Genomic DNA, 20834 nt, shown 5'->3' on the forward strand with positions numbered 1-20834 from the left:
GCAATAGCAACACCAGCATTATCAGTGTGGGGGAGTATGTGCTACATGTAGCAATGCTAGTTTAACTACATTTCCCAATAGCGGGCTGGATATAACTATTTTTAAAAACATGTAATGTTTCCAGATAGGCTACTAAGTAGCTTGTTATGGATTTCGTTGTAGTTCTTTAGTATTTCTTTGTCGTTGTTTTGCGTTTCTTTGTATTCATTTTTGTGTTTCTTTTTAGTAGTTTTGCATTTTTTTTTGTGGCTGTTTTGTGTTTCTTTGAATTTGTTTTATATTTCTTTTGGGTAGTGTTACATTTCTTTGTGGCGGTTTTGTGTTTCTTTGTAGTTTTGAGTTTCTTGGAATGTCTTTGTGGTCATTTAGTGTCCCTTTGTTGTTGTTTTGTGTCTCTCTCTGGTCAGTTTTCACCTTTAATGGCTGTTTTTTATCTCTGTGTGGTCGTTCTGTGTCCCTGTGATTGTTTTTTTTTCTATGTGGCCATTTTGTGTCTTTCTGTGGTTGTTCTTTTTTTGTATTTGTATGTGCCTCTTTGCATCTCTTTGTAATCATTTTCAGTCTCTTTGAGTCTCTTTGTAGTCATCTTGTGTTGATTAGGAGTCGTTTTGTGTCTCTTTATGCTCAGTTTGCATCTTTTAGTAGTTGTTGATCATTTTGTGCCTCTTTGTGGTCATTTAGCGTCTGTTTGTGGTTGTTTTGTGTCCCTTTGTAGACATTTAGACTTTATGACAAGAAATAATAACAGTCACTTCAAAAAGCTCTGGACCAGGGGCCACCTGACAACTTAGACCTGAGCCCTGGCCTCTTCACTAATCTATACATGCTAAACTCTGCCGTTATGCTGCTGAGCCCCAACATTTCAAACACTTACTACTAACTAAGGATTCTTTAAATGTGCTTTCAGTGGTGACATTGTGTCAGCAGGAGCCACAGTTAACGCTTCCCTGATCAGCAGGATAATACAGAAGGTGAACCAGGGCTGCCTCCTTTAGAGGCCACTCCCACAAAGAATCTTGCAATTCAATCATGTCAGTGTTAAAACAGCTTAAAGAAATTCAGACAATTTCTCAGTTCCCTTTTTGGATATCAGCAGATGGAATCACTGTAGATTTTTCCATTATCTGTCAACGCAATACCTTAATGGGGTCGATACAGTCGCGTTTCTGGTTAAAATAATACCTTTGACCATTTGGTTGAACGCTGAACAATATCAGCCTGAGTGAGAAAGGCCATGAAGAGTAAAATTGCTTATTCTGTGTTCCCAGCAACCTGACAGTGTACTGAATTTATCCTCTGCTTCTAAAAATGAAAGCTCTAAAAGAAAAACACTTTTTTTGTGCCTCCTTTCTTACCAGACAGACTGGAAGAAAACGCAATACCGACTTTCTCTCACCGCCTCCCCTGTTTATCAATTCCTCTCTTTCTTTTCCTGCTTGTGCCTCTTTTTTTGGGGGGGGGGGAAGGAACCATGTTCCCCCTCCCATCCCCCCCCCCTTTTTTTTATTTAATGTACCATTTATCTCTCTGCCTCGCTCTCTCTTTTGAAGAGCGCTGAGGCCATCTAAGCTGATTTGTTTGCGAAAACAGTTCGAGGGGACAATACAGTGCAGAGGGTTTGGAAAATACAGTCACACACACACACTGCATTCAGTTTAGACCCATCTTAAAGAGTCCAGCAACAGCTGCAAGGACATTAATTTGGGGTGACTGACATAGACAGTATAACTCTTAGGAATCTATTAAAGTATGCATATCTGAGCCCTGCATATGCTAACGAAGGAAGCAAAATCTCACCCTCCCTCGATTCATCTCTCAGACACACCAAGCTGCTACTGCTTACTTACTACTTATACTTTTCTTCGTGAATACACCCTCAGCTGGCTCGCAGCCCAGCCTCTTTCTTTGTGTGCAACACAGGGTTGGACTCGGAAACAAAATGCTCTATACCTCGTGCTGGCTGTGCAGTGACATTGATGGCTGCAGCTCTGCCAGCGCATTTGTCGACGGGCAAAGTCTCTCGAGCGTGCCCAGCAACCAAACAAACTGCTGTTTGACTAACCTTGAATTACTGGCAATATCTGGGCGCAATTAGCATAACAGAGGAGATCTTCTCTGTATAAACACAATGTCAATGTAAAGTCTGAACACCGTGCGTGCCTGAGATGTTAACTAAAAGTTGGTGTATCATTTAGTCAGTTGCCGATCCGTTTGCTCAATGACATTTTGGTTCTGGGACAAGAAAGGAATAAGCTAACCAGGCGGTAATCTCTGGTTCTTATAGGTAAAGCCAATGCATAAGTGTCTTAAACATTCATTCTCTCTAATGGCCATCAGGGGACGACTCCTCTGGTTGCAAAAAGAAGTCAGGTTGTATGGAAGTCTATGAGAAAATGACTCTACATCTCTCTTGATTTATGAAACATTGAGAAACTCTATTTGAGTGGACTGTTCATCATTGTGCTGAAGGAAACCCATGGGGTAACAGAAGCCTGTTATACTAGAGCCCAACGTGGGGCGAGCACATGGAGGATGACGGGCAACAATCAGAGATGCCGACACAGCCGATCATTGCGCTGGGGCAGATGCTGGGTGGGATTGCGGCCATGCAGAGAGACCAGGTGGAGATGAACAGGCAGTTCCTGGGGGCGCTCCAGGCCCACGCCCTAGAACAGCTCGCAGCATGGACAGCTGCAGCTCCGCCAGTGCCGGGCCCCTCTATGTTGACAGGGGTGGTCTTGCACAAGATGACTGCAGCAGACTACGTGCAGTCATTCTTGGACACATTCGAGGCAATGGCGTGTGGCTGGCCTGCGGCGGAGTTGGCGGTCTGGCTCTTGCCTCTTCTGGCTGGGGAGGCGCAGACAGCGGCCCTAAGGCTGCCCCCAGCAGCCAGGCACAGTTACACGGACGTGCGTAAAGCCATTGTAGATCGGCTGGGGGTGTCTCCAGAGGACCGGCCCTTCGCTTACGCACAGCGGCTGAAGGACGCCGCAACCAGATGGCTGCAACCAGGGGCCCCAGGAGGCACGCAGGAGGTGGTAAGGAAGGTGATCCTGGAGCAATTTGTGGGGAGCTGCCAACCCGAACATCGGCATGGGTCCGCTACCACCGCCCTACGGCACTGGGGACCGCCATCACCCTGGCAGAGGACCACCTGGCAGTTCATCCCAGCGGTCAGGGGGACAGTGGTCGCCCGCTGGCTTTAGCCCGGCCGGTGGCCGCCCCTCGGAGGAAGCTACATCCGCAGCTCCTGGCGCGGCCCCTACCAGCTCCCCTATTGACACCCCTCCTTCAGTTCCCCAATCCATCGACCCCAGCAAACGCCGCACTCTTCCCAACCTAATGGGGTCCGTCAAACATCAGGGCAGGAGTGTTGGAGGTGTGGGCAGCCCGGACACTTCCTGCGCTGATGGAGGTGGGCCAGGTGATTCGGGTCGCTGGCCCTCCGACACCCTCCCCCGGTCTAGGGGCGACGTACTGCGTTCCGGTAAGAATCCAGGGGGGTGTACATCAGGCAATGGTGGATACTGGCTGTACACAGTCTATGATTCACCCGAGCCTGGTTCGGCCCGAGGCATTGATGGAGGCATTATGGGTGAAAAGTAGGTGTGTGCATGGGGATGTTCATGAGTATCCCATAGTGTCAGTAGAAATTAGATACAGGGGAAAAAACATAGTGTAAAGGTTGCGGTTAGCTCCTGCCTTACGCACCCACCAATCTTGGGAACAGATAAGCCGGGGTTTAATAAGTTAATGGGGCAGGGTGTGAGAGTGTCGCGCAGGCTCTGTTTCAGGTCATCTCCTGAGTAAGAATTCTGAAAGATTCTGACTGACCAGGGCACCTCATTCATGTCACGTATACTGAGGGAACTTTACGGATTACTGGGCATTAAATGTATTCGGACCAGTGTGTACCACCCACAGACCGACGAAGTCTATGATCTGTAAATTTATTCACGAAGATGAACGCAGTTGGGATAAATGGCTTGATCCTCTGTTGTTTGCAGTGCGGGACGTCCCCCAGGCCTCCACGGGATTTTCTCCCTTTGAGCTGCTGTTTGGCAGGAAACCACGGGGGGTGCTCGAGCTGATTAAAGAAAACTGGGAGGAAGGTCCGAGCGCCGGTAAAAGTGAAATTCAATATGTCCTGGACCTGCGAGCAAAACTCCACACCCTGGATCGGATGTCACGCAAGAATTTGCTCCAGGCCCAGGAACGTCAACAACGGCTGTACAACAGAGACAATTCACACCGGGAGAAAAGGTACTTGTATTGCTTCCTTCTTCCAGCTCTAAACTCCTCACCAACTGTTTGAGTGTACTGTTCGTCATTGTGCTGGGGGAAACCCACGAGGTAACAGAAGCCTGTTACAGTCGCTATTTAATAACTTGTGTTAATAATTTCTTCTACTTACTTCCTTGTTAAGTCACATTTTTAAAAACGTGTTGCCCATCTGGAATCCGGTGTGTTTTTGAGGGAGTTGGGGGGGAAGAGATTGGCTCTGGGGTACGAATAGACTAACCCACAAGGGGCTTAGTACAATAGACTGTATACAGTACAAGATGTGAATATAGTCATTGTGACATTACCCATTGGTTTGTGGACTGCCGTTTTGAAGCCTTGAGTTGGCGATTTCGCCATCACCATCTCGAAATACAGCCGTCGCCATGTTGTTTTTTGTTGCAACCAATGAACAGAAGTTACCATATTTGGAATGCGGAGAAGTGACGTTGAGACGCCATACGGTTCTGGTAGCGGCAGCAACCTGTAAATCACAGTAAGCCCGCTCTAAAGCATACTATGCTTTATGGTCTATTTGACCATAATTCACTAAATGAACACCACACTGTATTGAAGAAGACTTGAAACTAGAGATTGAGACCATAAACTCATGTTTAGAATGTTTACTGAGGTAATAAATGAAGTGAGAAGTAGAGTCATTTTCTCATAGACTTCCATACAATCGGACTAATTTTTGCCACCAGGAGGAGTCGCCCCCTGCTGGTCAGTACAGATAACACAAGTTTTAAGACACTTCCGCTTCACTCGGCAGAACTGGAGGTTGCCTGGCTGAGTACAACACAGGGCCTGTCACTCACAGTTACGTTGCTGGTATCCACACTGGTGGCTACTTAGTAAAGGCCTCTTTTAGCATGTGCCTGGCTAAAGATAAAACTCTGGTGGGGACACATATTTTAAGCCAGGAGGGTTCTGGGGGAGCACCCCCAGAAAATGTTAAGGCGTCAAACACTTAATTTCCTGCATTCTGGTGATTTTTTTCTGTAACAATTTATGGCGTCTTTATTTTTGTCAAGGAAAACACTAAATTCAGGCGCCATGTGACAATTCAAATTCTAAAAATATAATGGAACATAATGCAGTAACGCTCTCAAGCATTCTTGATATGTTCCGTGCCCCAATCCTCTTGTCTCCTGTTTGGTTTACTACTTCTGAAAGAGTCCGTGCATCGCAAACTATAGTGTAATATACAGTATATCACCTATCACCTTACAGCTGTCTCTATGTCTCACCCGGTCTTCTCTACCAAGTGCACTGAGACCTCGGAGTAATCCATCTTCACTCCCGACACCTGCCATTCTATCTGAGCTGTAAAGCCGCTCAGGGAGTCCGACTTATCAGTTTAATATTCTAATTCAAATATTAAACTAGAAGGCTTTTTTTTCATTTAAAATTTGAATAATGACACCGAACTGGGCGTCTTCTATTTCAACTGCACACTATGAGATGATTGCCATGGGTAAACTGAATCAATGGATTCCATTACTCCACTACTTATTATTTTTATTATATATATATATATATATATATATATATATATATATAACTGTAACTTGAAGGATATACATCTTGCTGCACTTAAACTGTTTCTTTTTAACATCCCAAATATCTATATAATCTACATTTGATGGTATGAAATTGATCAAGGAATTGTTGGATGTATTGATTAAACAAACATGGGCCGGTGGCTGGTCTTCATTTGCCACCAGTTCATCTTTCCAGCCATTGCGGACAAACGATTTTAGTGTCTGTAAACAGGTCAGTGTGGACGGTGGCCTCATCTGTTACACTGACACTTAGTCGCTAGCCGCGCGCCAGACTGTCGGCCTGAGGGATCAGCTGCTAGCGTGCTGCTACTTAAGAAGCTCCGGGGGAATAGCAAATAGGTGGGGGAAATGGGACAGAATGTGAAAGTTGGAGTAGAAGTGAGCGTGGAGTGGTTGGAAGGAAGTTGCCGGAACACAAGTTTTTCAGCAGTGCTTTGCGTCACACACACACACACACACACACACACACACACACACACACACACACACACACACACACACACACACACACACACACACACACACACACACACACACACACACACACACACACACACAAACACACACACACACACACACACACACAAACACACACACAGCTGATTTGAGATCGGCTAGATGTCCTAATTGCCGAAGCAGGGAGAATTCTTTTTTATTTTTTCATGAGCTGTAATCTGTGCTGATTGCTGATTGTTAATCCTAAACGACTTGACGAGCTTCCCAGATCGCGACACTCGTTTGTGATGATTTCTGCATGATGATAATGGTTTAGGACAGGTGTCGCTTAGTAGAGCAAAGACTCTTGCTTTCTTCTTCCCTCCTTATCGTCCCAAAGCCATAACTCATATGGTTGTCAGAATCAGTCAGCAACAGTTGAATTTATTCTAAAATACGAGTAACTCTTACTCATGTTTTTAACTTATTTAATGTCTCTTTTTAATATGTCAGTTAATACTGTCATCGTTTGATGACAATGGGACCGATCTATTCATTTAATTTTTGATTTTTCAATTTAATTCCTGTTTAAATCTTGATCAGTGTGTTGCAGGATTAACAGATTATACGCTTGAATTGGAATTCCTGTTCATTTTGAATATTTGTATTACCAAGTTTAGCCTGATACATTTATTTTAGTATTCAAGAGAAACCACAATCATATTCTGGGTTAATTAATAATGACGTCACAATCTGAATTTCAAAACGTATACAGACGCATTCTGCCAGTAGAAATCGATCCTGCGCTTATAAACAGAACACAGTTTGTTAAAGAGGTAACAGACTACAGAGAGAAACACCTCTACACTGATGATTACTGTGTGTCTTTATTAGTTACAAGTATTATTAGTTACTATTATTAAGTACAGTGATCATGTGAACAGACACAAACATATCAAAAGTCTCTCCAGCTGTTAAAGCCGACTGACAGCTGATCCAGATGTGTGAAAGGACGTCTCATGTCTCTTAAAACATATTTCCTCGTTTCCTCTCTCTCACCAGGGAGGCATGGAGGAAATCATGCCTCCCTGGTGGGAGGGACTAAGACGCAAGGAAAGGACCCAAGTGAGGGAAACGGGGATGCAATTCAGACTTGAGAACTACCCGAAAGCTGGCCGGTGAACTACTACTGAAGCCGGAGCGCTCTCTATTGACGTCATGCCGCATAGAACACTGGGTAATGTAGTCCCCGCAGCCATTCTTTCCAGATGCAGCTACAATTTCTCCTCAGCTAAGGAATCAAATCCTCGCTGGTGAAAATTCTGCTGCGTTCAACTCGTCTCGTGTCAAGAAATGAATAAACCATAAACCTGTCAAAGTCTCAGATTTGGAAAGAACTAGTAGAGTATCCAATCATTGTTTAGTTAATAATTGAATTACTGGTCTAGTTCAAAGTTTTCTTCCAAAAGTATCCATGTCTGAAAAAACCTTTATCTGCTCTGAATAACCAGAAATAGTGGACAAGTATTGGTCAAAGTCAGTGGCGGGCCGTGCATTTTATACCTAGGCCTTCCCTGCTGTCCTGCATCTGAAATACCACCTTATAACCACATGATGGCACCACAGCTATTATTCATTTTTAAGGCTGTAACTATGTACATCTTCGTATCAAACCATTCGGTACAAGTTGTTCGAATAATGCTAGAGCAGCCTAAATTCAGGAAAATATAATGTTCTCAGCTGGTCTGGCTATGGGATCCTCCATCATTCCTTAATGACAAGCCACGACCCAAAGAGATTATCATAGGATTTTACTTTCACAACTTGAACATAGTACGTATTGCTCTGCAATGTCTTTCCTCGTCTCAGCCCCGTCTCATGGTACATCTCACTCGGGTCAGAATGGCCATATTTGATTGGCTGAGCTGCATTACGTGATGTGATTCACTACCCGACTAAGCCTCTGCTGTTAAGTTTCGTTTCACGATAGTCACATGCTCGCCCACTGACCAATCACAGCACACTCTGCACCTCGCGGCAGAGCTACACATGGACACTGAGCGGCATGTAATGCTGAAGTCATTATACGCGCAGGCTCTGATACGTCAAAGAATACGCCCAACATGTCAAACTAAAGATCTGATTGGTTGAACACTATGACAATCAACAATATCGTCCCCATTCACTTAAACTGCACTGGATGCACCTGAGACTCTGCAGGCCTCTGCCTCTCTTCTTACCTAGAGACACAGAGGTGAAATCTGATTGGATAAAAGCTCTACTTAAAACAAGCTGCACTGGAAACAGAGCAACAGAGGAAGACAGTAGCTGTGCAATGAGAAAATAAGATAATGGGAAAAATATTTTTAGAAATTATAATGCATGTAGTGTATTTAAGAAAAATTATTAAATTATAAAATTGGGGTGTGCTGTGTGGACCACATGGGGAAGACCTCAGCATGACGGACTGTATCACAGAATACATCAAATTCTGTGAACAAACCGTCATACCATCCCTGACAGTACACTGCTTCCCCAACAACAAGCCATGGATCACCAGTGACCTGAAAGCTCTTCTTAACAAGAAGAAAGCAGCTTTCAGGCCGGGGGACAGGGACGAGCTCAGGAGTGTCCAGCGCGACCTGAAGATGAAGATCAGAGAGTGCAAGGACACCTACAGGAGGAAGCTGGAGGCCAAACTCCAGCAGAACAACGTGAAGGAGGTGTGGACTGGAATGAAGCAGATAACCGGCTTCAAGGTTGGAGGGAGACAACCAGGGGGCTCCCTGGAGAGGGCCAACGAGCTAAACTGTTTCTTCAATAGGTTTAGCTCAGAGCCCTCATCTGTCTCCTCCACACACCACACCTCCCAAACACCTCCCCCTCTGTCCCCCCTGGTGTGCTGCATGGACTCAGAGCTCTCCACTTCAAAGGGCTCTGCCACCACCGACACTATGACCCCCCTCCCCCCTCTCTGTGACGACTGGCCAGGTGAGAAGACAGCTGGAGCGACTCCATCAAGGAAAGGCTGCGGGACCTGATGGCATCAGCCCCAGGGTCCTGAAGACCTGCGCCATCCAGCTGTCTAATGTCCTTCAACACCTCTTCAACCTGAGCCTGAAGCAGGAGGAAGTCCCGGTGCTGTGGAAGACGTTGTGCCTGGTTCCCGTACCAAAGAAGACGACACCATTTAGCCTCAATGACTACCGACCAGTTGCCCTCACATCTCATATGATGAAGGTGCTGGAGAGGCTGGTCTTGGCCCACCTTCGACCGCAGGTGAAATCCTCACTGGACCCTCTGCAATTTGCATATCAGCCTCATGTGGGGGTGGACGACGCCATCATCTACCTGCTGCAACAAGCTCAGTCGCACCTGGATGGAACCGGTGGCTCTGTGAGAATCACTTTCTTTGATTTCTCCAGTGCATTCAACACCATCCAACCAGTGTTGCTGAGTGAGAAGCTGCGGGTGGTGGGGGTTAACGCATCCACCATCTCCTGGATCACTGACTACCTCACAGGCAGACCACAGTTTGTCCGACTAGGCCGTGTGCTGTCTGATACGGTGGTCAGTGATACTGGAGCCCCACAGGGAACTGTCCTGTCTCCTTTCCTGTTCACCTTGTACACCACTGACTTCCAGTACAACTCAGGGTCATGCCATCTGCAGAAGTTCTCTGATGACTCTGCAGTGGTTGTGTGTATAAGGGACGGACGGGAGGAGGAGTACAGGACAGTAGTGGTTGACTTTGTAGAGTGGGCCGGTAGAAATCACCTGCGTCTGAACGTGGCCAAGACCAGAGAGATGGTGGTCGACTTCAGGAGGAAGACGACGGCTCCACAACCGGTGAAAGTTCTGGGAGAGGACGTTGACATGGTGGAGGAGTACAAGTACCTGGGTGTCTCCATCGACAACAGGCTGAACTGGAAGACCAACATCAACGCCGTGTACAAGAAGGGGATGAGTCGACTCTTGTTCTTGAGGAAACTTCGATCCTTCAACATGTGCAGCAAGATGTTGGAGATGTTCTACCAGTCTGTTGTGGCCAGTGCACTGTACTTCGCCGTAGTCTGCTGGGGGAGCAGCATTGGAGCCGAAGACACCAACAGACTTAATAAACTGATTAAGAAGGCCGGCTCCATCATTGGCTGCAAACTGGACTATCTGGAAGAGGTGGTGGAGAGGAGGACACTGAAGAAACTATTGTCCATATTGGATAACCCGGACCACCCTCTCCACCACCTACTGCAGGGACAGCGGAGCACTTTCTCCAACAGACTGATTCAGCTCTGCTGTCACAAGGACCGATACAGGAAAACATTCCAGCCCTCTGCCATTAGACTCTATAATAAATCACCTCTGGCCAAATCAAACACAAGACTATAACAATGCTACACTGTTGTTGCTGCTGCTGGTGATCTTGTGCACTACTGTTTTGTTTATTTTTTCCTACTTAGTTAATTTAATACGATTCTACTTAGTGTATACACTGTGCATTTTTATTACTTTATCTTCTTAAATCTAATAGGTCCTGCTCGGTTATTTTATTTTATTACATTGTATATATTGTGCATTTTACACACTTAATATTTTTATTCTATTGTGTAACCCTGTTTGCTGCTGCCACAGACAAATTTCCCCTTGGGGATGAATAAAGTACTATTCTATTCTATTCTATTCTATAAAATAGATATAGCTCTGTGATTCTGTTTAGGCCAGCAGAGAAGGCCTTGCAGGCCCTGACGGCCCGCCACTGGTCAAAGTATTGTGAAGGGCTACATGACTGGGCCTCATGGTAGTCCTCCTTCATATTCTGCATAATGCATAGGTATAGCTTTTCAAACATACTCTGAATATATAAATAAAATAAAATAAATTACAGGTCTGATGATATACTCTCAGCCCCTCATGATGATAGCGCTCCAAGTATTAATAGCTCATACCTTTATGTCATGCATTCCATCTGTCGCAGTGGTACCTTTTCGGCATCAAATGCTGAGATAAACATATTTCAGTCTTTCATATCGCTGCGTTATGATTGGAACGGCATCTCGTTCTCCTACAACTATACAGAAACATCAGTTGCTCTCGTAGCTCCTTCTGTTGGTTTTGGGGGAATCTACAACGGTTTGCAGACAGCTAGCAAAAAATGTGCTTTCATTGTGCACTGTTAAGAATCCTGGAAATCCAACCTCCTTCCATCAAATCAAGTGTTGCAGGTATCCAGTTTCATTTAAGATGTGCAGATCCCTCAGCAGGTAGCCTGCTCGGGAACTCCTTCATTCACCTCCTGTTCAACGGCTTAAAGAAGAGCATCCAGGAAGCAACGATAAGCGTCTCCCCTTGATTACCTTTAGCACACAAACTGGTGTCTCATTAAGGCTGGGGTGTTTTGGATCATGCATAGATTCATGACTGGAGACCACGTTTTTCACTTCTTTTATGGGTTCCTCGGTGTGGTGAATTCACAACCAGCTCTGACTCTTTCAATCCTTTGCATGATCTTACTATTTCCGACATCAGATGCTCACATGTACTCCATCTACCTCAAACATTTAAAAACTGACAGGTAAGGTAAAGGTTTGAACGTTGTTATCTCAATAACACAGCATTCTGTCCTCTATCTTCCATAACCCGGTACCTGCAACTGCGTCCCGGTGCGATGCAAGACGAACCCTCGTTTCTGTCCGACAAAGAAAAGCCACGTCAATGTCTTGGTTTACCACCCGACTCCGTCTCCTCTGCAAACAAGGTGGACATCCTCCTCAGCTATACACCTCGCACCCCTTCCTCATCGGAGCAGCTACCTCTGCAGCCGCTCTGGTCCCAGCATCTACACTGGAAGCTATGGGTCGCTGGTCCTCAGCAGCTTACGAACGTTACGTTTGCCTGGGAGTCACAGATGTTGTTCATTCTGTACACATGGCATCTATTGCACTTCCGTCCATCCTGGGAGAGGGATCCCTCCTCTGTTGCTCTCCCTAAGGTCTCTTCCTCTTTTCTCCCTGTTAAAGGGTTTTTTTGGAGAGTTTTTCCTGTTCCGATGTGAGGGCCCTGGGACAGAGGATGTCGTATGTGTACAGATTATAAAGCCCTCTGAGGATAATTTGTGATCGTGATTTTGGGCTATAGAAAAATGTATTTAATTGAATATAATTGAAGTTCAAAAAGCTATGAGCGCTACCTGGGAGACTACCATTAGTACCCCAATGCACGATAATAAATGAAAATAATAAGTTCATAAAATGCTGCAATTGGAAGTGGTTGGCTGGGTTTCACTGGAAGATGGATGTAGTATGACCTCTTTGGGATGCATGCGTGCTCCTTTTATTCTGAACATAATGTCTGCAGAGGTCTGCAGCATGTTTGCTGCTACACATAGATTTCCATAGTCCGGCTGATGCTTCACATGGGCATCTTCCAGACTTGGCGTTGGGTTCCGTTGTTGCTCGGTGCTCCCAGTCATAGCTTGGTAGCTGCTGGCTAATCCGGGGAGCATTCAAAGAGCGGAGCCATCATTGACATGTTTAACTGTATTTCCATTTGTTGCAATAAATGGTTAAAATCTATGATGAGAGTGTTCCTGACTGAAGTAGCAGAAAGAAGAAGAAAATAATATCTGAACAGAAAAACCTAGAGGCAGAATTATTAAGTTGTGAACAGATGCACAAACATCCAACTAAAGAAAACTATGAACAAATAAGTGTTGCAAGGGGGCTGCTCTTAACACTTTAATCTCCCAACAAACTGAGAAAGTATCATTTTCTAAATATCTAAGGTTTTATGAATATGGGAACAAACCAGGAAATTTACTCTCTAAACTTTTAAACAAATGTTTCAAGACAACAAAGTTCAGTTTTCTACACAAAGTAAAAGATGTTTCACAGCTTCTCTCAGACAACACATCATTTCAGGTCATTACATGGACCTCGCTCAGCTCTTTCAGACATCCATCTGCAACACCACAAGTCCCAGAGGTCTCTCAACCCCCCAGAGTCCAGACCAGCTCAGGTACCCCTCACCTGCTGCAACTGCATTTACAGCCACTGAGAGATCATGTTGGTAACTAACATCAGCTCTGTGTGATCCTGTGTCACGTCCGGACTTTCTTCCAAGAGAGAGAGTCCCCTCTGGCTCGAGGTCCGTCAACAAACTAAGGCCGAATAGCTGGTTCAAGTTAAAATCAAAAAGGTATTTATTCTCTAACAAAAGCAAATGCAATTACAAATCGAATCACACTACGAAATACAAATAATACATTCCATGGAATGGAGGTCTAATGCGTTCTACCCGACAGACTGACGTAATCCAGTTGGCTGCCCGGCAGTTCGCAGAAGATCTGTCGATTTCTGGAAAGTCCTGGTTATTTATCATCAGAAAAGTCCAACTAATTTACATACGTCATCACAATGCTCAGCCCAGGGATTGGTTGAAACCTTGATCTACTCATCCTTGTTGTTCGTGATCTGTTGGACTTTGGTCAGACACGTCTTTCAGCAGCTGTACCCTTTCCTCAAGCTGCGTGTCTTTCAGTCACAATGTTGTTCTTGTGCAGTTCTTGAGTTCCTGTCATCAACAGTCATTATCTTATTTGGTGGTAGCGTGATGTTTCTGGGTTTTTTCTACAATTGCACAATACATTCCGTAGTTTTCCATTTGGTTCAGGCCTTCAACAAGTAAACATATTGTATCACATAATAGCCATCGCTAGGAGCGCTTTTAAACATAGTTTTCTCACACCTGTACAGATTGAACTATCTGGTCAGCTGAGAGAAAGTTTCTCTAGCAGGAGGAGACTCTCTCTCTCTCCTACAGAGAACACAGAGACACTGAGGAACCAGACAGGGACCAGGACCAGACCCTAAACCCAGGATAAAGAGGTTCAGTGAATGTGGTGTTGAAGGTGTGGAGGTGGATCAGTGTGTCAGAGGAGACTCTGTAGAAGGACAGAGAGCCAGCAGGACAGTCCACATACACTGCTACTCTACCAGAGTAGGAGGAGGAGGAGGAGGAGGAGGAGGAGGAGGAGGAGGAGGAGGAGGTGATGGGTGTTCTTGTCTTATTGTGACGGACAGTAACCACCATCAGAGCATCTCAGACACCAGGACTGATCATTCATTCCAAACACACACTCATCACTGAGTCCTCTCCTTCTGATCCCTCTGTAACTCACTGATATATAAACCTCTCCTGTCCACTCGACCTCCCAGTAACAGTGACCAGTCAGACCAGTTCTACACAGCAGCTGATACCAGAAGTCAAACCTGTCTGGATGATCAGGATATGACTGATCCTCCGTCACATGTGTCACCTTCCTGTTGTTGTCAGACAGTTTGAGGTTTCTGTTCACTGTGTTTGTGTCGAGTGTGAGTTCACAGGAATCTGATGGAGAGAACAAGACACAATACAGCTGCAGTTATTAATCTATCATCTGTTTGATGATGACATCAGAGATGTGAATGAGTGATGTCACAGTTTGAAGATGCTTTGTTTTCATGAATCAAATTCAAAGCACACTTACACTTCCTCAGACCTGGTCTGAACCATCGGACTCCAGCCGGCTCCACCCTGAAAGGAGGAGGGGGGTCAGAGCAGCATGGAAACATGGACATTACATCGCTCTCACACACAGAGCTTTGTTATTCATGTTCACATGGAGCACTTATTATTCATCAGCTCATACTCTTTTACTTCAGTGGAGCTTCTTCTGATTGGCCCATGACGACAGCTCATTATGTTCACTTATTCATGATATATTATTATCAGTATTATATTGACAATCATCCTCCATTTCAGACTCAGTTTCCTCTTCCAGTCAGTCAGTAAGTCAAATGTTTAAACCTGCATCAATTGATTTCTTTGTCCACTTGTGGTTCAGTGAAAACAAGCTGTAAACACAACATCTGACATATTATCAGCTTATAAAGTAGTTGTGTCTAACATGATATCAACCAGCTGCTTCCACATCCAGCAGTTACACATCAACATGATGACTCATCAGGAGTCTTTGTGTTTGTGTCACCTGATGAATGGAAGTCCAATATTCTCTCTCTTTTAGCTCTGTTTTTGGTCTCCACCACCTCCTGAGGGAAACATCTGTCTCTTTAGCTGCTAAATGCTCCACTATGTTCACCAGCTAGTCTCTAACTGAGTCTGTCTGCTGTTTGCTGCTGAGCAGGTAGTGAACAGTGGCTTCATCACAGCTTGTTGGATCAAAACAGCACCTGCTGGAAACACTGAGACTGAACCAAACAGGAAATGTGCTGCAGAACCAAAACTAGGAGCTAAAAGTGGCTAAAACGCTCTGTAGAGCTGCAGAGATGGAGACATTTCTCTGTGGGTTCATCACCACCACACGACTCTTCACCATTACACAGAGTCAGCTGATCCGTCGTCAATATAGAAGTATTGATTGTTGCATGGAGGAGGTCGGGGTGGATGGTTGGATGTACAAAGCTGTTCACAACCCGTCTCCTAGCAGCAGTCAACACTGGTTTCTATTATCTGTAATCTGGGGGTGAAAATATTACAGTTCAAGTCCGTCTGCAGCCACAGAGCACTGCCTGTGTCCCCCTAGAACTTTGGTCCAGTCCTAAATAAACCTCTTTGGGCTCTGACACACCATGTCCACAATCAGCTGTTGGTTCACTGAGCGTCTGTGGCCGACTGTCACCTGTAGTTTCAACAAGTCGACTCTTATCAGCCAGGGAACTGGCTCTCAGTGCAAAACAAACCAAAACCAGGTAAAGCTAAACTCCTTTAAAACAGAAAAACATTCCTATTGTGATGATTTATCAAGACGGTTTAAACAGATTGTTTCTTTGTCTGTTTGTCTTTTCACAATGTCTGGACTAAAGGGCAACACACACTGGTGACAGATGACGAGCATTAAAACATGAATCTATTGTTTGATATGAGCCCACAAACCTGCAGCGTGACGACGTTGACGCATGTCAACTCACCATGATGCCCGTCATCGTGTCAGGATACACCACTGTCCTATTTTCTAATGTTGAAACAAGACAACGCTCCAGAAAAACAACAGTTTAATCACCTTCCCTCCCTGTTGTGACTCATCCTGGCTACTGTTCCCTAACTACTTCTGTCTGTATTGATGGTCTGATGTGGGACACAAACAGTTTGATGAGTCTCTGGTAGTTTGAGGTCAGCTTGGTGTGTCAGGGTCATATTAACCAGGCTGACAGTGTGACAGAGGAAAAAGTCTCCAGCTCTACCTCCTCTATCAGACTGATTGTCTGTGGCTGCAGCAGGCCTCTTCATACCTGAGAGTTTCCAGTTTCCAGTCTCCAGTGTGGATCTTCCCATCCAGCAGACAGCAGCTTCACTCCTGACTCTCTTGGATGATTGTAGCTCAGGTCCAGTTCTCTCAGATGGGAGGGGTTGGAGCTCAGAGCTGAGACCAGAGAAGCACAGCCTTCCTCTGTGATCAGACAGCCTGACAGCCTGCAAAAAACACACAACATACACGTCACATAATCTGAAGGAACTGTGAGGAATGGAAAGTTACTGCAGTACTGAGATACTGTCAGCTACTGTGGGGTTGCATTAACATCGTTACTGTTTTCTAGTCACAACCACTAATATCCATCAACAATCTGACAACTCTACTGCTAACTCTCTGATTCCTCTGATATTTCAAGTTATAACAGCAGAGTGATAAAAAAAGACTATAAAACATGACATATTTGACATATTTAAAATAATTGAAAGAAAATAAATGCAATTGGTTTAAAACCATGCAAGCACAGACACAATCTTAAGCAGGTTAAGAGTTTATCCATGAATGTAAATCAGGATTAAGGTGATCATCAGTGAAACATATTGATGAATCCTGACCTGAGAGTTTCCAGTTCACAGTGTCGACTCTCCAGTCCAGCAGACAGCAGCTCCACTCCTCAATCCTGCAGGTCGTTGTTACTTAGGTCCAGCTCTCTCAAACTAGCGGACTCGGAGCTGAGAACTGAGGACAGAGCTTCACAACTTCTCTCTGAGAGGTTACAGTCACTCAGTCTGAAGAGACAACAATGAAAAAGAAAAAAAACAACATTTACGTTCAAATTAAATCCTTTTTGATAATGAGTCTGGACTAAAGTACAATCAGAAAAAACAAATTTCATTTGTTCAGTGAAAGTGGATACAATTCTTGCTGTTCTACTCAAAACACGATACAAAATTCAGTTCAGTGTTCTCTACTGTTTGTAGGAAGTACTGTAGTATCAATATCAGGATGAGGGCTGGATATTTATTGTTGTGCATTTGTGTTAAATACAAATTTAGGCTTTTCTGTAGTCTTGTGGTCCTGACTCGTTTTAAAAAAAAAGAGCGAGAGAGAGAGGATTAGAAAACTATATTAAACCCCAGTGGGGAAACTCATTTGCCACCAAAAACTCATACAGACAACAATAGCCACAATCCACAGTGCACAAAAGACAAAAAAAACACATTACAAAGAATAAATAACGCCAGAAAATGCCATATAAAACATGATTGACATCAGAAAGATGCTAAATCTAAAAACCACATCTATTAAAAAAATCTAACTGCTGCTTGAACGAAAGAACTTCTGAGTCGTTCTGACTCCATTAAAACACTGTGTAATGGATGGCCTTCAAAAAGAAAGAAAATCGTTTTTAACTTGGCCCTTGTTTGCTTTTATAGAGTGACCTCTAGTGATCCGGGGTAAGGCCAATCACTGTGCCAGCCTTCCTGATCATCTTATTGATCCTGTTTTTATCATCCGCAGTGATGCCGCCGCCCCCAGCAGAGCACAGCATAGAAGAGGACACTAACTAAGATCCCCTGGTGAAAAACATGAAGAAGCTTTCTGCTGATATCAAAGGATCTAAGCTTCCCCAAGAAGAAGAGTCTTGACTGAACCTTTTTAAATACAGCATCAGTATTCTTTTTCCAGTTTAATTTACTGTCCAGATAGACCCCAAGATATTTATACGACTGGACAATTTCTATCTGCTGACCCGCAATTGTCACTGGGGAGACCTCCTCCTTCTTCCTTCTGAAATCAATCACCAACTCTTTGGTCTTTCCAACATTTAGTTTAAAAAAATGTTCATCACACCAGCTGACAAAATATTCAACCTTCCGTTTATAGGCCAGCTCATTGCCTCGGGTAAGTAGACCAACCAGGGCAGTGTCATCTGAGAATTTTTGGATGTTACAGGACACATGGCTCTGCCTATAGTCAGCTGTATAAAGTGAGAATAAAAAGGGGGATAAAACTGTTCCCTGTGGTGTTCCAGTTAAGATAGTGTCAGACAGTTTTTTTTTAATCAAGCCAGAGAGAAGGGAAATTAAACTTTATATTCTGATTTCATGTCGGTTACGTTTTAAAGCAGAAATAAACAACCATCAAACTCTCAGCAGATCGTCACTGTAGAGACAGACATTCAAGTTCTAAGTCTCTTTTTCACCTCTGCTTTTCTCCTTTTCATTCATTAATTACATCAAACATAACATCACAAAGCATAAATAACAGGAAAAACAGGATGACCCTGTGATGTTTTATTGTGAATGAAAACTGTGTTTCAAATGCTGTCATTGTTTCAAATGCTGTCATTGTTTTTTAATCCACTGTGGATCAAATATGTCTTTCCTACAAGGTTCTTATGATGTGAAGGAAACACAAATATACAAACCCTAGGACCCTAGTTTAGTCTCTGAGTCCTCAGGTTCCATATTTCTGGTTAATTTCCTGGTGAAAAAGGGGTTCATGAAATATGAAATCCTGATGAACAAATTCAAAGATTCAGAAAGAGAGAGGCTGTTTACACTGCATGGATCTGATCATTTAGAAACACATTTAATTCATTGAAGACTAAATAACTTGATCTGACCTGAGAGTTTCCAGTTTAAAGTGTGGACTATCCAGTCCAGCAGACACTAGCTTCCCTCCTGAATCCTGCAGGTTGTTGTTACTCAGGTCCATCTCTCTCAAACTAGAGGACTGGGAGCTGAGAACTGAGGGCAGAACTTCACAGCTTGTCTTGGAGAGGTTACAGTCATTCAGTCTGAAGAGACAATGATGAAGAAAAAATATGCAATAATTAGAAAAGATAGCGGCATAATTAAGTTATGATATATGAATCCAACTCTCTCTGTACTTACAGAGCTTTGTTGGAGGCTTTGACCACTGGCAGCAGCCTCAGAAGAGCCTCCTCTGAAGCAGAGTATTTCTTCAAGTCAAACACGTCCAGATCTTTTTCTGATGACAGTAAGATGGAGACCAGAGTTGACCACTGAGCAGGAGACAGTTTATCTCTGGAGAGACGCCCTGAACTGAGGGACTGTTGGATCTCCTCCACTAGAGAACCATCATTCAGTTCATTCAGACAGTGGATCAGATTGATGCTTTTCTCTGGAGACACATTCTCACCGATCTTCTTCTTGATGTACTGGACTGTTCTCTGATTGGTCTGTGAGCTACTTCCTGTCTGTGTCAGCAGACCTCGTAGGAGAGTCTGATTGGTCTCCAGTGAAAGACCCAGGAGGAAGCAGAGGAACAAGTCCAGGTGTCCATTTGGACTCTGTAAGGCCTTGTCCACAGCACTCTGGTAGAGACATTTTGGTTTGCCACTAAAGACTTTAGACCACCAGGAGGTTGTTTGTTCTTCTGACAGCAGATTAACTCCAGAGTTGACATGAAGAGCAGCCAGAAACTCCTGAACACTCAGATGGACGAAGCAGAACACCTTGTCCTGGTACAGTCCTCTCTCCTCTCTAAAGATCTGTGTGAACACTCCTGAGTACACTGAGGCTGCTCTGATATCGATGCCACACTCTGTCAGGTCGGATTCATAGAAGATCAGGTTCCCTTTCTGCAGCTGATCAAAAGCCAGTTTTCCCAGAGACTCAGTCATCTTTCTGCTCTCTGGACTCCAGTGTGGATCTGTCTCAGCTCCTCCATCATACTTGACCTTCAGTTTGGACTGAACCACCAGGAAGTGGATGTACATCTCAGTCAGGGTCCTGGGCAGCTCTCCTCCCTCTCTGGTCTTCAACACATCCTCCAGAACTGTAGCAGTGATCCAGCAGAAGACTGGGATGTGGCACATGATGTGGAGGCTTCGTGAGGTCTTGATGTGAGAGATGATCCTGCTGGCCTGCTCTTCATCTCTGAATCTCTTCCTGAAGTACTACTCCTTCTGTGGGTCAGTGAACCCTCTGACCTCTGTCACCATATCAACACACTCAGGAGGGATCTGATTGGCTGCTGCAGGTCGTGTGGTTATCCAGAGGCGAGCAGAGGGAAGCAGTTTCCCCCTGATGAGGTTTGTCAGCAGCACATCCACTGAGGTGGACTCTGTAACATTAGTCAGGACCTCATTGTTGTGGAAGTCCAGAGGAAGTCGACACTCATCCAGACCGTCAAAGATGAACAGAACCAGGAACTCTTCAAACCTGTAGATTCCTGCTTCTTTGGTTTCACTGAAGAAGTGATGAACAAGTTCCACCAAGCTGTACCGTTTCTCTTTCAGCACATTCAGCTCTCTGAAAGTTAATGGAAATGTG

General features: G+C 44.5%; 1 protein-coding gene and 1 pseudogene across 1 annotated transcript; one reads left to right on the plus strand and one right to left on the minus strand.

Moving 5' to 3' along the window:
* Positions 1–3343: 3343 nt before the first annotated feature.
* On the plus strand, positions 3344–5258 carry LOC116399190 (uncharacterized). The gene is made up of 3 exons (XM_031876151.1): positions 3344–3490; positions 4011–4266; positions 5057–5258. Exons 1-3 carry the CDS (start codon positions 3346–3348, stop codon positions 5256–5258), a joined length of 603 nt encoding a protein of 200 aa, XP_031732011.1. The 5' UTR covers positions 3344–3345.
* Positions 5259–13712: 8454 nt separating this feature from the next.
* LOC116399206 (NLR family CARD domain-containing protein 3-like) lies at positions 13713–20828 on the minus strand (annotated as a pseudogene).
* Positions 20829–20834: the final 6 nt, after the last annotated feature.

Source organism: Anarrhichthys ocellatus, unplaced genomic scaffold, assembly GCF_004355925.1.
Source record: "Anarrhichthys ocellatus isolate YVR2014 unplaced genomic scaffold, GSC_Weel_1.0 scaffold104, whole genome shotgun sequence".
In the NCBI taxonomy this organism is placed as follows: domain Eukaryota; kingdom Metazoa; phylum Chordata; class Actinopteri; order Perciformes; family Anarhichadidae; genus Anarrhichthys; species Anarrhichthys ocellatus.